The 14,874-nt window shown below is 53.4% G+C and overlaps 1 protein-coding gene across 4 annotated transcripts in view; it reads right to left on the bottom strand.

Moving 5' to 3' along the window:
* The window catches only part of RNF220 (ring finger protein 220), a 227,573-nt gene that overhangs the window by 68,187 nt on the left and 144,512 nt on the right, over positions 1 to 14,874 (bottom strand). For all 4 annotated transcript variants that reach the window (XM_054210879.1, XM_054210880.1, XM_054210877.1 and 1 more), the window contains one exon: positions 6,287 to 6,332. In XM_054210879.1, the coding sequence (XP_054066854.1) occupies positions 6,287 to 6,332 (46 nt within the window). The remainder of the gene's footprint in view (positions 1 to 6,286; positions 6,333 to 14,874) is intronic.

Below are 14,874 nucleotides of genomic sequence, written 5' to 3'. Positions count from 1 at the left end.
GGAGAGCCCAGCCGGTGCCGCTGACATTCTGCTGCCTCTCAAGGCCAGTCATTTGAGAGTATTAAAGTGCTGGACTCCTGCTTTCTGATAGCCCTGGAAAAACACAGGGAGTCTATTTTTCTTAAACAATCCATCACAGCTGCTGTCAGCAGAACAAATACCCTAACCCCGCTTTTTATGTATCTATATGGCTTTTTTTTTTTTTTTTTTTTTTTATTTTGGCACAAAGTGTTCCCTGCTTGATGCATTCAGCTTTAACTCTGCCGTCTAAATAGGTACTTATCACTTAACATGGAGGTGATGGCTTGACATGTTTTCTGTCTCCTGCCCTCCCCTCCACGGTAGGGAAGCCGTCAAAGTGTTGCTAATAGCTGTTATCACTTGGGAACTGTAACCCGAAAGCAATGAGTGATACCAGGCCTTGCTGTGATTTTCCCCCTTAACTCTGCTAGCCATTTTTTATGTTATTGCTGGAGGATCCCTGACACAAAGATGCTACTATTAGAGCTGAGTTTCCTAGAAGCTTTCGGAGGGTCCACATTTGCTCCTGGGAAAGTCAGAGGTAAAATTATCTAGTGGCTTTTAGCTGGCAGAGATAAAGGTGGGATGGAGCTGAGGATGAAAGGCTTAAATGTGAGAAGGGTGTGAAGAGCGAACAGAAATAATGGTATCAGCAGCTTCTGGCCTTTGCTGAAGGATTCCAGTGGTCTGCAAGCAGAATAAGCTTACAGAAATGTGAGCTACTGATTTATTTCTGTGCATGTTACGGCCACACCTGGGACTGCAATCGAGCTCCAGGTCCTCTTGGGTGAGACACCAGCGACACAGTGGGGAAAGGGGCCCCTTCCAGCAGAGCTGCCCACTGGGGATGGAGGGGGAAAGAGATCTGGCCAAGGGCTGCCGGGGTCTGCCAGCCTGTCCGGCTCCCCTCCGGGACCACATCCCTCTCCGCTCCTCCTGCTGAAACGCAGCGGTTTCCACCGGACTAATGGGAGGGCACAGCTGTTTGGCCCAAGGGGAGCGAGGGGCTTTGTTTGTTCACAGGGTAATTTGTTTTATGGAATAAAACCTGGCAGAGATTTTTTTTGGAGTGGCTCTGGTATTTATCACCCCGAACTGGCAGGGAGTGCGTTCAGCCGGCGCTCATCCTTGGTAACTTCCCCTCCTTCGCCTATCTGTGGGCTGTTCTCGCGTCCCTGCCTTGGCCATAGCTTTGCCACGATGCTCAGATTTAGCTTTCTAATCTTTCCTTGTAAATCACAGCTGCAGAGGGAGGGGGCACAGATGTGGGGAGTGACTTCTCCAACACCCCCCCCCCAGCGAGTCAGTGACACAAGAGAAGGAGTTAAAACCCTGGGGCCCTGACACCCGTCCCCTGTTCCTACCACCAGACATGATACGGAGAAGTTAAATGATTGTGCTAGAAATTTCATCTCGAGCGAGGCAGCTGGGAAGGGCTTAATACAGACATTCTGTCAAGGTTTAAGGCTCCGAATCTTGCTTGCTTCAAAGCTCTTTTTCCTTGGAGGGCTTTAGTGGTCAAATTTTCCTCTAGGTGCTGTAATTCTCTCTCAAACTGCTCGGCGAAGCTGTAAAATCACAGGGGTGGGTGGGGGAATCGAAGGGCTCTGGCACTGTGGCTCGGTTCCCAGCTCTGCCGGAGGTCTCGGAGCAGCGGCGCGCTGGCCGCCTGCCTGCGGGCACCCTGTGGGGTGCTGGGTGCGCACCTAAACAAACCGGCCGCGAGCATCCGCTGGGCGCGGGAGGTGGGTTTTGTTCCTGACCACTCGCTTCAGTGTTTGTTTGCAGCAAGAGCCAGCGCACGGGCTGGACCATCAGTGGGAAAGGCAATTTGCAGCCACGTGTTAGGAAGCAGCAGTGGAAAAGGAACGCTGAATCCACCACGAGAGCTGGGATGCTTCACAGAGCCCAGCCTCTTCCCCTTCAGTGGTCAGTACCAGCACTTTCGGAGAGGATATCAGAAAGGTAAGCAGACGCTGTTAGGTCCGCAGCTAATATCCTGAAATTTAGGGGTTGAGATCTCTGGGCAGAGATGACATCCCACCTAGACGATAGCCCATGGAGGGAGAGCCACAGGCCAGAGAAGCAGTGGCAAGGAAGTGCTCTCAGGTAGCCAGGAGGACCTGGGGACGCTGACTCTCAGAGTTACTGCCGGCTGCTCAAGGAAGAGCAGGAACAGTTGGACTTAGACTGCTCGTACACCTCACCAATATGGGTTCAGCTCAATGTGTGCTCCTCTCCTGCGCAACCCCTTACAAGAAGCAGCCAAGGCAAATGGGGAAAGGTAAGGGGAGAGCGTGAAACCCAGGAACGCCGCCTGGGGTAACTGCATGCTGCTGACAGACTCCTGGGCAGCCACAAGACCGGACAGAGCCCATGGTGTTGTCCCTACACCTCTGCAAGACATCCCTGATGCCTGGCCTGCCTGAAACATGGCTTCTGGGCATACTGGGGAGTGCTGCAGGGAAGCTCTGGGCTCACAGAGGTCTGGGGCATGGCTGGCTTGGACACATCCTCAGAAAGTGCCCTACTGAGTGGCTCTGGTGTTGGGTATCCTCATGGTGACCCAGGACAACAGTGAAAAGTTAATCAGCAACCTCCAGCCCACACCGGTGAACAGGACCATGGAGCCATGGTCTCTAGCTCAGCAAGAGCAAGAACATCCTCCATCCCTTCCCAGGGGCGTGAGGCATCTGTTCTCACCAACATGGAAACTTCGCTTTGATGAAGAATTTCTTTTTCCACCCCTCCTCTTCTACTTGGTGTCTCAAGACATATCACTAGAGAAGTGTCCTATGGATGTCCAGGACTCTCCTTGAAGTCCAATGCCTGAGAAAGACCTTTCCTAGAGCAGGACCACTGGGCGTGCCTTCTGTAAAGGAGATGGGCTTTCAGCGCTTTTTTGCACCTCTGCCTTCTGCAAAGAACAGGCATGAGGCAGCCCACCAGGAGCAAGCTGCCACCTTGACCAGTGGGGCCTCAGTGGGCTACCTGGCTCCCAGCAGCATGAAGATCAAGGGACAAAAGGCTCTCACAAGTCATGGGATGAGCATCCAAGCTTGCAATCAGGGACAGAAACGGCAGATGGGAGAAGACAGCACTGTTCCCCTTGCTGTTTGCAGGCCACGGCACTCCTGAAGTCACCAAGCAGCTATCTCAGGCCCTTCTCTCCAGCCAGAGGCTGGCAGAGCCCAGTTTGCTGTCACCAGCTTTCCCAAGCAAAGTGGCAGTCAGGGTTGGATAGAAATCTCATCCTGAGGCTCACTGTGCAGGTTTGTCATCTGCTTGTCCAACTGGCTTGTCCACGCTGGCATACCACCATCGATTGGGCTTCATCACTAAGAGAAAGCCAACGAGGATCCTGAGCGCTGTGGAGCTGTGTGGTGCTCAGCGCTGCCCTCCGAGCTGCCTTCGCAGAGAGGGAGCCCAGGCAGCGAGCAGATGTGTTGGCCAGAGCGCCCCAAGCTCGCAGCCCTCACTTGGCCATCACTGCCTCCGTCAGCTCCGATAATAGAAGAACCTGATACAATAATCCTGCATTCATCACATCCCATGTTGAGTGATTGGATTTTCTTTGACATATTGCCATGAAAATTGACCCAGTGCAGTGAGTGACAGCTCTTCAGGGGCAGGAAAGCGGCCAGCGAGGAATATGCGTTTACATCTGGGCTTTTATTGCCAGGAGAGACATTTGCCAGGGCAACGGCAGGGAAGGGATGGGAGCAGAGCCAGGAGACAGAGCATGGGGGGAGTTAAATCCCCTGTCCCCAGCTGCACCCCAGGAAGAGCCTTAAGCCAGCACAGCAGCGACAGCCCATGACAGTATATGCAAAGGCCCCAAATGATTCCTAAAGTGGTCTTAAAGCCACCAATGACCACAAAGGTAATGCCTTTGGTAACACCAGCCTGCATCCCACCCCAGTTCCCATGTCGCTGGGTGGAACCAGCCTGCCCCTGCCCGTGCTGCCAGGGGATGCTCCCGAGGGATAGGGAGGTGCAGCTCCCTTCTCCCACTGCTGAGCTGCTGGAGTTGATGGCCCTGTTATTGGCAACAGGAGAAGGACCGGCCGGGAAACCTCACGGCAGTGCCCTCAGTCCCCGTGACTCCTTCCACCGGTGCCCGGCATGGGAAGTGTGACACGGCACAGGTCCCAGCTCTTCCCAGGCAGTGTCTGCCAGATCTCCAGCGATGCCTGGGTGCCTGGGCATGGGCTGCAAGCCCACCCGGTGGTCTGTCCTCCATCTCTCTGCCTGGGACCCCTGTTAAGGGTGGCCCAGAGGCCCAGCTTTGTCCCCAGCAGGGCTTTCCTCAGAGGGACTTCACATCCTGATGGGCTATTCCCACCCCATGTTGCAGATGCTCAGTGGGCACACAGGGAAAGAGCAGTCTTCATCTCCCCACCACCCTCCTCCTCAATCCCGTGCGGTTACAAAGGAGCCTTTAATACCAAGCTCAGGTGAAGGTGACAGCGTGTGCCTTCCCATGCCACACAGGACTTGTCCCCCAGCAAAAGCCACCTAGAAATAATGAATCCTCCTGGGCTGAGAGGCTTTCAAGCTCTCTGAGAAGGGAATGAAAGATTTCCTGATTTCACCCTCTCCCTCCCTGCTCTCCTGGCTTCTTGAAGTTAATGTTCTTAGCCCCAGACGTGACGGGCAAAGGGAAAAGATCCATGTGGTGACAGGGGACGATTGATCTCTTTTACATAGAACGACGCTCCAGTCCCAGTTTAATCCCCTCGCTCAAGGCAAATGGGATTCTTTGTCAATGGAAACTTCAAAAGCCCGGCCCTGCCACGAGATGGACCTTCTTCTTTATCTGGTCTCTGTCAGTCACTCACTGCGTTTCCCTCCAAACAGCTAATCTGTCTTCCTAGCCGTCCTTCTCCCTCGCAGGCGATGTGTTTGGGACTGTTGAGTTATCTACACTCAGACCTGACGAGGAGGGAAAGGGAAGCTTGTGGAATCCGGCTGCTTTCGCTTTGCGGGTGCCCCTTCCAGCTCCTTTGAGACGTCCCAAGGCAGCCTCACGCTCTGTGGATTATCACCTTGGGGACTGCTTTCTGCTCTGCTTGTTTTTCATGGGAGAAGTAGTCAGGTCTCCACTCTCCTCCCAGTCTACCCTGGGACAGGGGACAGGAGCAGGGAATGCCAAAGTTGTGGAGTGCTATGGAGTAAAACCACGATCTTTATTTTTCTCTGTAGGATTTGGGAAATTGTTGGGTTTATTTCAGAGGTATCCCTGCCTTCTGGGAACTTGGGCCAGCACAGTGGCTCCCCGACCCCTCACTTCATGGTGCAGACAAGGTGTTGATGTGCTTGGCAAGACACCCAGTCCCATGGGGAAAACCTAGAGCTGAAATTTCAGTCACTGTTTCCGATATCATGTGCCAAAAATGACCCAAAGCTTCCAGGAAAAAAAAGGGAAGAGCAAGACATGATTCTATTAGAACAAGGACCAACACATCTCCTGTGAGAGATGCCCTGAGCTTCCCTGGAAGCCAGGAGCCTCCCTGGCTTGGACTGTGTCACCAGAAGTGCAGGAGAGCCTGGACCACTTGCCTTTGCCTGCCTTGGGGCACAGTGTGGTTTTCAGAGGCCGTGCGATGCCCAGCCGCCCTGCAGTGCTCCCTGCCACCCACTTGCCTGCCCAAGCTCTGGTCCTTCTCACCGCCATATCATATGAAATCCAGCTAACAGTAATATTAATTAGTAAATGATGCCCTTTGCAGTGATGCCGTGATGCTCTGTGCGTTTAGTATTTTTGCATTCTGAGCCAAGGGGATGGGAGGTGGGTCCTGGAGAGGGGGATGTGGCTGAGACGGGGTCTTTTAGTGATTTGGGCTCCTCCTCAGGTGTTCTTTGCTCCCCCTGAGGCAGTCCCACTCCCCTCTTCCAAAGCTGGCATATGGCTCTGGCTCCAGGAACACCCGCACATGATTTCCCAAGCTGAGCTCAGTCTGCGTGTGATCAGCTCTCATTAGCTGTCATTAGCCACAATCTGGAGTCCCAGAGCCTGCCGGGTCCTTCGGCTCCAACGTCCCTTGGCTGCATGGGAAATGAAAGAGCCCTGTGCGGGGACTCGGCCACTCCAGCCCATGGGTGCAGGGGGGCATCAGCATCCCCCAGCACTGGCCTGGCCCCAAAGTGCGGCCACCTTCCTGGGGAACACTGAGTATCAGGACAGGGAGCAGGCTGGGAAGGCGAGGGGGTGTAAAGAGCACCCCTTGCAGGGACGGTAGTGTGCTGAGTTGTGCTGACTTACCTTGGGGGTGCCCGCTGCCATGGCATCCTTCAGGATGGAGCTCTTGCTGCCAAGAGAGAAGAGAACGGGGTCAGAGTCACAAAACCGCTGCGGCGGGCAAGGAGGGAAGCGCTTTGAGGGATCTCACGAGGTCAAATCGCACATGGCTTCCCTTCCCCAGACCAATGAGAGCCTCCTCACCCTGGCCGGAGGGGCATGGAAAGGAGAGCAGCGCCAACTAATTCTCCAGCTGGAATAAAATGGTCCTACGAGTGGAATTTCCAAACCCTGACACATGATGCCGAGTCAAATCCCAACTCTCTCCCTCCGTGGGGGCTTGGGCAGCTCCTCTCCCAGCCCTGGGGAAAAGCAGGGAGCAAACCTCAGGGTTGGGGGGAAGAAAGCCAAGGAGAGGGGAGCCCTGCATAGGGTCAGGCACAATAAAAAAAAAAAAAAAAAAAAAAAAAAAAAAAAAAAAGGGAAGGAAAAAGAAGGAGATTAAATTGGCGTAAGAGCAAGGGAAAGAAGATCCCCTCAGCTCCAGCCGCGCCGTGGAGGCAGGAGCTCTGCCGGAGGCTGGAGTGATTTGTTAATTCAGCTTGTTCCCCATTTAGCAGGGAAGGAGGTCCCCGCCACGGTGCTCCTCCTCGCCTGCCCTCGCCAGCGGGAGATGCTATAGATTTAATAACACCTTCCCCCCTCCAGACAGGTTAAACTTGAAACAATTACATATCAAAGCCGACATGGCGGGGAGGCCTGCACTGTAATTTTTTGGTTATTAAAGTAATCTCTCTCATGTAAATTCTCCTGCTAACATGCTGCAAACAGCATTAGGAAATAAATTATTTCCCCATGATTCGATTTGTCAATGCAAAGCACCTGCAGCAGGCAAAAGGCTCTTGAAATATGTTGCCGAGCCCAGCGCCTGAGCTTGTAAGCGTACGGCCGGTGGGGCGGCTGGCTCCCGGTTCCCCATAGCCCCGGGAGATGATGGATGGGTGGGTGGAGGGGGGGAGGTTAGCGGGGGGAGGCGGAGGTTGGGGAAAGGGGGGGGTGGGAATGGAATTGTGTTTAATAACAAAATTTGTATGCAAGCCTGCATCCCAGGCTAAGGATGAGTGATCGGCAGCCAGAAAGTATTAAAAAGCCTCGCTAAACAGATGCTGACAATAGAACAAGACATATCAAATCAGATCTACTTCAGAAACATTAATATACACACGCACACACGCTCGCCCGCGCGCGCGCGCGCCCGGCTCCGCACACCCGCGCCCCTTTCTTCTCAATCACAGCAATATGGGAGACATCAATAAATTTTTATGAGACTTTTAGAAGATCAACATGGTACTAGATGTGACAAAAAAGCAATGTGCCTGTCATGTTCGCTTTGTCGGGGACACTTTAGCCCCAGATGCCGAGCTGCAGTGGCAGCGGGGAGAAATTGAATTTGGCTGGCTTTAATCTGCCTTGATTTGGCAGATGGCTGGGTGTTATGAAATGAGCAGGGATGGAGGAAGGTGTTTTCTCCTGGGGCTACGGACCCCTCCCCTCCCAGTGCCACCGCCCTCGCCCCCCACCCCAAAACGGGGGGAAACATGCAGTTATCCATCGCCATCATGTCACCCTAAAGCCACAGTTCTGCTCCTGGAGCAAGTGGCTGCCGTTCCTGGGGACCACTGATCCATGGGCTGGGGCATCGCCTCCCTCGCAGCCCCCATCCCTGAGGGGATGAGCTGTTGGGTGCTTGCTGGGGGGTGCAGGATGCCCCCCATGCCCCAGCTCTGTCTCCGCCCTGCTTTCGGGAGGCGGATGAGGAGCAGAGTCAGACCCTGCTGCCCCCGGAGATGCAGCCCCTGGCACCACCTCCAGCCTGCGCTCGAACGCCGGCGATGGGAAAGATTGCCACCCCCTCCCCATCTCCAGCGCTACCTTGAATTTCTCAATCACCCGAAGTGTGAAACAACTTTTTTCCCTTTTATAATCCAAACACCAGGTTAAAAAAAAAAAAACAAACCACGACACAACTCATTTCCTCCCTTTTCTTGTTAAAGGTGTTTAAAATTATTCCTTTTCGAGGGAAAGAGGAAGAATCTCATTAATTCCTCCCAGAAATGGTGTTTGCGCCAGGAAACTGCAGTTTTCAGGACAAGAGTCTCTGGTCAGCCGAAAGGCCAACCTTTGCCATTGGGACTGATGGGGAAGGGGACTGATTTAGATAACTTGGCAGAGTTTATTTTTTTCTTAATTTGGAGGATTACTAAGAACCACCCCCTTCCTTGCAATTTAGCCCCACTTTATTGCTAATAAGGGTCTGCAATTTGTTTTTATTCATTTCCAGGGATGGGTCAGGAGTGGGCACAAGCCCTGGTCATAATTTAAGGGTGCTTTCCCCCATCCCACTAAACAACCCCCCGAATTACGGCGGCTGCAGCCCCCTGTGCCTCTTAAGGATGTCGGCAGCGGGCTGAGAATCGAAAGGCCGTCAGCAAAGAGAAACCTTCCCCTCCATAAACACCGCAGACAAATTAAAAATGGTAAAAGGGAAATCAAGACCTTTAAAGTTCAAACACTTTTCGGTGCCTTTTAAAGTTTTTTCGCTCTAGGCCCTTGCAGAGAGCACAATCTTCGGAGACCTTGGGATTCTCTTTAATCACCCAGCCAGGCTGCAGTGGTCTGAAATGATTACACATTTACATAGTAATAACCCCAACACTCCCCACATTATTTCATGGCTAGCATATTTCCACTCGGCGAGTGATCCATGTGTTTTAAATTATAACCTGTACATAGGAAATTAGTTACTAAGTACGATATTCACGGGCTCGTCTGACACTTCTAATTAAGGTGATTTACACAGAATTATCCTACGAAATAAAAAAATGGTGTTTTGCTAGCTAATAAAATATAATTACTACCCGCTTTTATAAGTTACAGTTAGTTTTAATCTATTTGGGGAATTGTTTATCTAGTTCATTACAGCAAAACAACTTCTTTCCCTTTTAGGCAACCCCCCCAAACTACCAAAGATGACGAGAAACGCCCTGGAAAGACCCAGCGATGTGGGCAGCCTCCGTCTCTTGCTCCCGATGGGTTTGCATTTCCAAGCAATAGGCAGCTGCTTCCTCACTAGTTCCCTTTCTCGGGGCCGTGGTGCCGGTTCTGGCCGTGCATCGGCGCATCCTCACGTGTCCAGGTGCCCTGTGCCTCTGCAGGGACAAAATGAGGTCCCTGCTCTGGTGGAGGGCTCTGTGCAGCCCCACAGATGTGCCACCCATTAACCTTAACGGGGAGCCGCATGGGTAGGTCCCCACGTGCCCTGGGGCGCTCGCAGGGACCCATCACTCCTCTATATTAGAGCACATCAGCTTTAAGAGGAACACCAGCAAGGCTCTCCACAATGAAAGCAAGACTCGGGCTACACACAGATGTCTTTTAATGCTAGGCAGGGATTTGGTTAGGAGCATCCCCGGATGCAACTGGGAATCCCCTGGCATCTCCCTGAGCCAGACCCAAGGGGCTGTTCAGACCCAGCACTTCAGTCCTGATGTCCCAAAGAGCAGCTCAGCACGCTGCATATGTGCTCTCCTTACCCACAGTCTTGGGGTTTCTCTACTCCTGCCATGGTTGCTGTTACACATAATGAGCTTCACGTTTATTTATTTTTTTTTTGTTATGGTCCTGCCTTTTGGAGAGTGCGTGACACAGGAAAAAACCCAAAACAACATGCAGGGAATGGTGCCTTATCATCCCCATGAATGGAAGCTGCTGCTTCCCACATGGAAAACTCAGGCCATGAGCTGAAGGTTCAGTGATCTGATTGTGTTTTACCATGAGCAAGGTGGCACTTGTCCTTTTCCTTTACGCCTTTGCTCTTGCAAGCTGCAGTAGGAATCTCAGCTTTGCCTGAAGTCTCAGTGCAGCAACAGCAGGGCCAGAAACAGCCCCGACGCCGTGCTCCAGCCCACCACAGCCACCAGAGCTCGCAGCCGCTTGGGCTCCCCAAACGTGTTCAAATGAGGTTTCTGCAGAGCCCCCACCCAGGGCAAGGCAGGGCTTATGGTGAGCATCCATCAAGGAAGGGCTGAGCTCAGTACGTGGCACAACAGCCACCCCCCAGCAGCACTCCCCACAGGTAATTAATAACAACTGCAGGAGAAGAAGTTCCTTGAGCTCCGGCAGCTGCAGTTGTTTGTGCTTATCCCTTAATGACATTGGAGCCAGAAGAGGTTTACAGAGGTGGGAAGGGGGCTGCTGCCACGCTGTCCTCCAGCTCTGCGACTCATCCGCAGAACAACTCTCAGCAGCCCTCTGGAGCCAGGGCACACGCAGCTCCTGCGTGAGATCCCACAAAGCCCAAAGGTTTCTACAAGCTGCGGTCAACTGATGTATTTCTTAAAAAAAAAAAAGAATAAAAATCCAGTGGAATCAATTTATTTTTAGCTGCAGGACTCGGGCTCAAACATGCAGCCTGGGGACGGGAGCCCCGGCAGCAGAGCGAGCCGCCTGCGGAGCTGTGTGGGCAGCAGCGCCAGCTGTAAATAAGCAGTTGCCGGGTAGAGAGAGAATTGGATTTTTGTGAACGCCAGTTTAAATAAGTGGAAGTGTCACTTGAAGCCTAAATAAGGAAATGGGAGTTTGATTTTCTTTTCTTTTCTTTTTTTTTAAACTACATAAGGCCAAATCCTCACCTAGCCGCAGGTGACAGCCCCCAGCGTGGCCGGGCATGATCAGGGGAAACATGCTGGGATTTTCAACCTGCTGTGGCTCCGCTAGCGGCACCTGCTCCATGTGCTGCTGCGATCATCTCCTGCATTTGATGGTGGGGATGAGAGAGATGGTGGGCTCTGGTGAGACCCCACCTGGAGTACTGCGTGCAGCTCCAGAGTCCTCAGCACAAGAAGGACATGGACCTGTTGGAGCAGGTCCAGAGGAGGGCCACGAAGATGATCAGAGGGCTGGAGCCCCTCTGCTATGAGGACAGGCTGGGAGAGTTGGGGTTGTTCAGCCTGGAGAAGAGAAGGCTCCAGGGAGACCTTATAACCCCTTCCAGTCCCTGAAGGGGGCCTACAGGAAAGCTGGGGAGGGACTCTTTATCAGGGAGTGGAGCAATAAGATGAGGGGTAACGGTTTCAAACTGAAAGAGGGGAAATTTAAATCAGATATTAGGAAGAAATTCTTTACTGTGAGGGTGGTGAGGCACTGGAACAGGTTGCCCAGAGAAGCTGTCAATGCCCCATCCCTGGAAGTGTTCAAGGCCAGGCTGGATGGGGCTTTGAGCAGCCTGGTCTAGTGGGAGGTGTCCCTGCCCATGGCAGGGGGGTTGGAACTGGATGATCTTTAAGGTCCCTTCCAACCCGAACCATTCTGTGATTCTATGAAAAGAGGTGAGTGATGGTAAAAATTGCCAAAGATGCTGGAGTCAGGACTAGAAGCACTCTGCACCTACAGTCTTCTGGTCAATATTTGTGACCTCAGTGCCCAACAAGCTGTGACAAACCTGACCCCACCATCAGAAATGATGCTGCAACAAAAATGCAGCAGAATGATAAACCACTGTGGCATGAACCTGACCACGCTAAAAGCCCTTATTTGCTCTGTGCCATTTTCACCCATGTTGGGGTTTCTCTTTATCAGCCCCAGGTACCCCATGCCCCTGCCGGGAGCCCCCGCTCAGAGCGGGCGGCAGATTTCTGGGTGAGGATGTGGTGGTCCATGTGCGCAGGGCAAAGCAGGAGGCTGGGGTGGGAGGGTTGTGTCATTTCGCTCCCACTATTTGAAAAGGAGATGGCTGGAAAAATAAAGAGAAAAGTCGGAGGGAAAGGTCATGCATTAGATTGATCTGGGGGGCTCTTTGCTACTGCGGCTGTAATGACTGTTTAATTATTCCCAGCTCACGTGGCAGTTCAGAAGAGGCTCTGCAGAAGGCATGCATCGCTTCAGGGCAAATAACTGACCGAAGATTTATTTCTCACCCTTGGGTTTCCGTGCATCCCTTCCTAGGGCTCCCGCTGCGCTGGGAGTCAGCGGCAGAGGAAGGCTTTGCCCGCCGAGGTCCCAAACCCCAGCCTGAAAACCCACGCCCTGGAGTCCAAAGGTGCTTCAAGGAATCTTCATAGCACTTTCAGGGCATCGCAGGAGCGAGGGGGTACGTGACCCACAAATTTTCTCCCCCACCGTGCTACCCTGGAAGCTCTGGCCCACGAGAAGTGCTCTCGCCCACAGATTACGGGCAGCACCCAGCAGCTCTGCCTCCCTGGGGTCTGCCACGGGAGGAGAGGAACGGGGCACCTCCAAGCAGGACAGGCAGCTGCATGGCTTGTGCTCTCTCCGCTGGAGAAGCTGTGGATGAAGGGTCCAGGCTGCTGCCATTGCCGCCCTCTGAGTGCACGGGAGGAAGCTGGAGGGTCTCTCTTCCCTTTCTGTCCATGATTTATCTGCCACAGCGAGGGGCAGGGACACAAATCAGAGGGGGGATGAAAGAGGATAAATCCACGGTATCAGCAGCACCACATTTGCTAGATAATAAACAGACTGCTCTCCTCATAAATTTCCCTCCATTCCCCCACGGTTGCCCGCCGGTGACACCGGCGGGTGCAGAGCTTGGCTGCTCCTGGTCTTCCTGGTGTCCTGGCCGGTGGAGAGAAGCTCTGCTGTGGAAGCCTGGGACCCTCCACCCCGGCTTATCCCCCCGCATACGGGGGTGTAACGGGGGCTGCAGGATGGCACAGCAAAGCCCCGTGAGTTTTAGACTGTGCACGGGACACCTGAGCTGATTGCAATGAGCTGATCCATACCAGCACGTGAAGTGGGTGGGAGAAGCACTAGGAACACCACCCACTCTGTAATTTACTCGGTATTTCCACTCTCCATCTCAGTCCCCGCAGGTGCGGCTTGTTCTCTCTCCCTGCCCTGGCACAACACCGTGTCCTCACTCCTCGTTTCGGCAACAGCCAGCTCACCCACTTCTCCACACCCCACGTGGGGATGTCACCCTGTTAGGTGCCTCGTGGTGGCAGGTGGCCCTGCGCCCTGCTTGAGTATCACAGAGAAGCTGACCCTTCCAGGCGGGTTTCTCTGGTGACGGAGTGTGTTTAATTTAAATCTGGCAGGAGACACACTGCTGGAGAAAGCTTCAGATGATGCCACTCCCCACGCACCCGGAGATGTGTCCGTGCCTGAATCTGGACACCCATGACCCTGAAGCTGAGGTCCCGCACTGAACACCTCTGCCGTGGGGTGGCATGGGATGCCATGGGGCAGGACCCGCTGCCTTAGGGGCTCGGGGCAGAGCAGGATGCAAAAGACCACTCCTGTGCTCCAGCCCCTGGAGCAAAGCGGCAGCTCCCAAGCACCGGCCCCGCCCCAGCAGCCTGGTTTTGCTGGGGGGGGATTTTGCCGGTTTTTGGCTGCGGGACAAACCCCAGATGCTGCACGCGTTGTGGGAAGCGGCCGTTCGGGTACCGGGTGCTTGGAGCTGGGGTCGGGTCCCCCCACGGAGCAGCTGGACATCGCGCAGAGGCTCCTGGCATGATGGGACTCGCACAAGGGGAGAGGATGGGATAACATCACAGGTAACGGACTGCTTGGTTGAAACACCTTGGGGGATTCCAGAGCCCTCTGGGAAAGCCCCCAGGAGCTCCAGGCTGGTGGACCACCTTCCCCACAGCCCAGGGAGAGGGGAGGTACCCGGTCCTGCCTCGCAAAGCACTGTCAGGCACTTAATAGTACCTGTCCCCACCGTCTCCCTGGCCGGGATTTATGCCTCGAGGGGTCACCTCTGGCGAGACTCTAATAACACGACTTTATTAGCTTTCTTGTTCCTTCTTTAAGATACAGGAGCAAGGGGGGAGGAGGGCAGCGGCACCTCGGGAAGGAGCGGGGGGTGTACGGATAGGAAGCGGCTGCCCTCGCGATTCCCCTTCCCGGTGACAAGGGGGAGAGGGAGAAAAATGATGCTCCCTTGAAATTTATCATGCACCCAATTACAATGTTAATTGGCAAGTCCCAGAAATCAATTAATTCGCAAATTTTTTTCAATTAAAAATTAAGATAAATCATAAAACGTTATTAAGCAAAGGCCAAACTCCGTGAACTTTTTTTTTTTGGTAGGCATCTGGGTTTTTTTTTTTTTTAATTTAAATAAAAAAAAAGAGCTGTGTTGCCAAAGCCCGATGCCCTTGAGTGCCTTTGCTGAAGCGCAGGGGGCTGTCATCAGCAGGACTGGGCTGAAGACAGATAAAAAAATATCGACCAGTCGGACACACTGCTTCTGCTTTATTGATCAGGCGGGAATTTAACTTGCTGTGCATATCCACCGTGTCAGCAAGGGCCACGGGCGAAATTAAAAGTACTTGGCTTGGAGATGTCGCCTTGATACCGGGGGGTGGGGAGAGAGGGAGGGAGGGGGAAGAAGAGGGGGAGAAAGGGAAGAAAGGAAAAGCAGAGGGTGGAAAAAGAAGAGGGAAAAAGACGTAAGAAAAGACAGAAGTTGAGGAGCAGGAGGTTGCGATGCCTGCTTTACCCCGATTGCAGTCTCACTTGTTGGCTGGGGCTCCTTGCCCTCTCTGGAGCGCCCGCCGGTGTCTACTGCATGCAAGGAAGGGAATCAG

Source organism: Rissa tridactyla, chromosome 8 (genome assembly GCF_028500815.1).
Source record: "Rissa tridactyla isolate bRisTri1 chromosome 8, bRisTri1.patW.cur.20221130, whole genome shotgun sequence".
In the NCBI taxonomy this organism is placed as follows: domain Eukaryota; kingdom Metazoa; phylum Chordata; class Aves; order Charadriiformes; family Laridae; genus Rissa; species Rissa tridactyla.
This window is presented reverse-complemented; position numbering and strand designations above follow the sequence as displayed.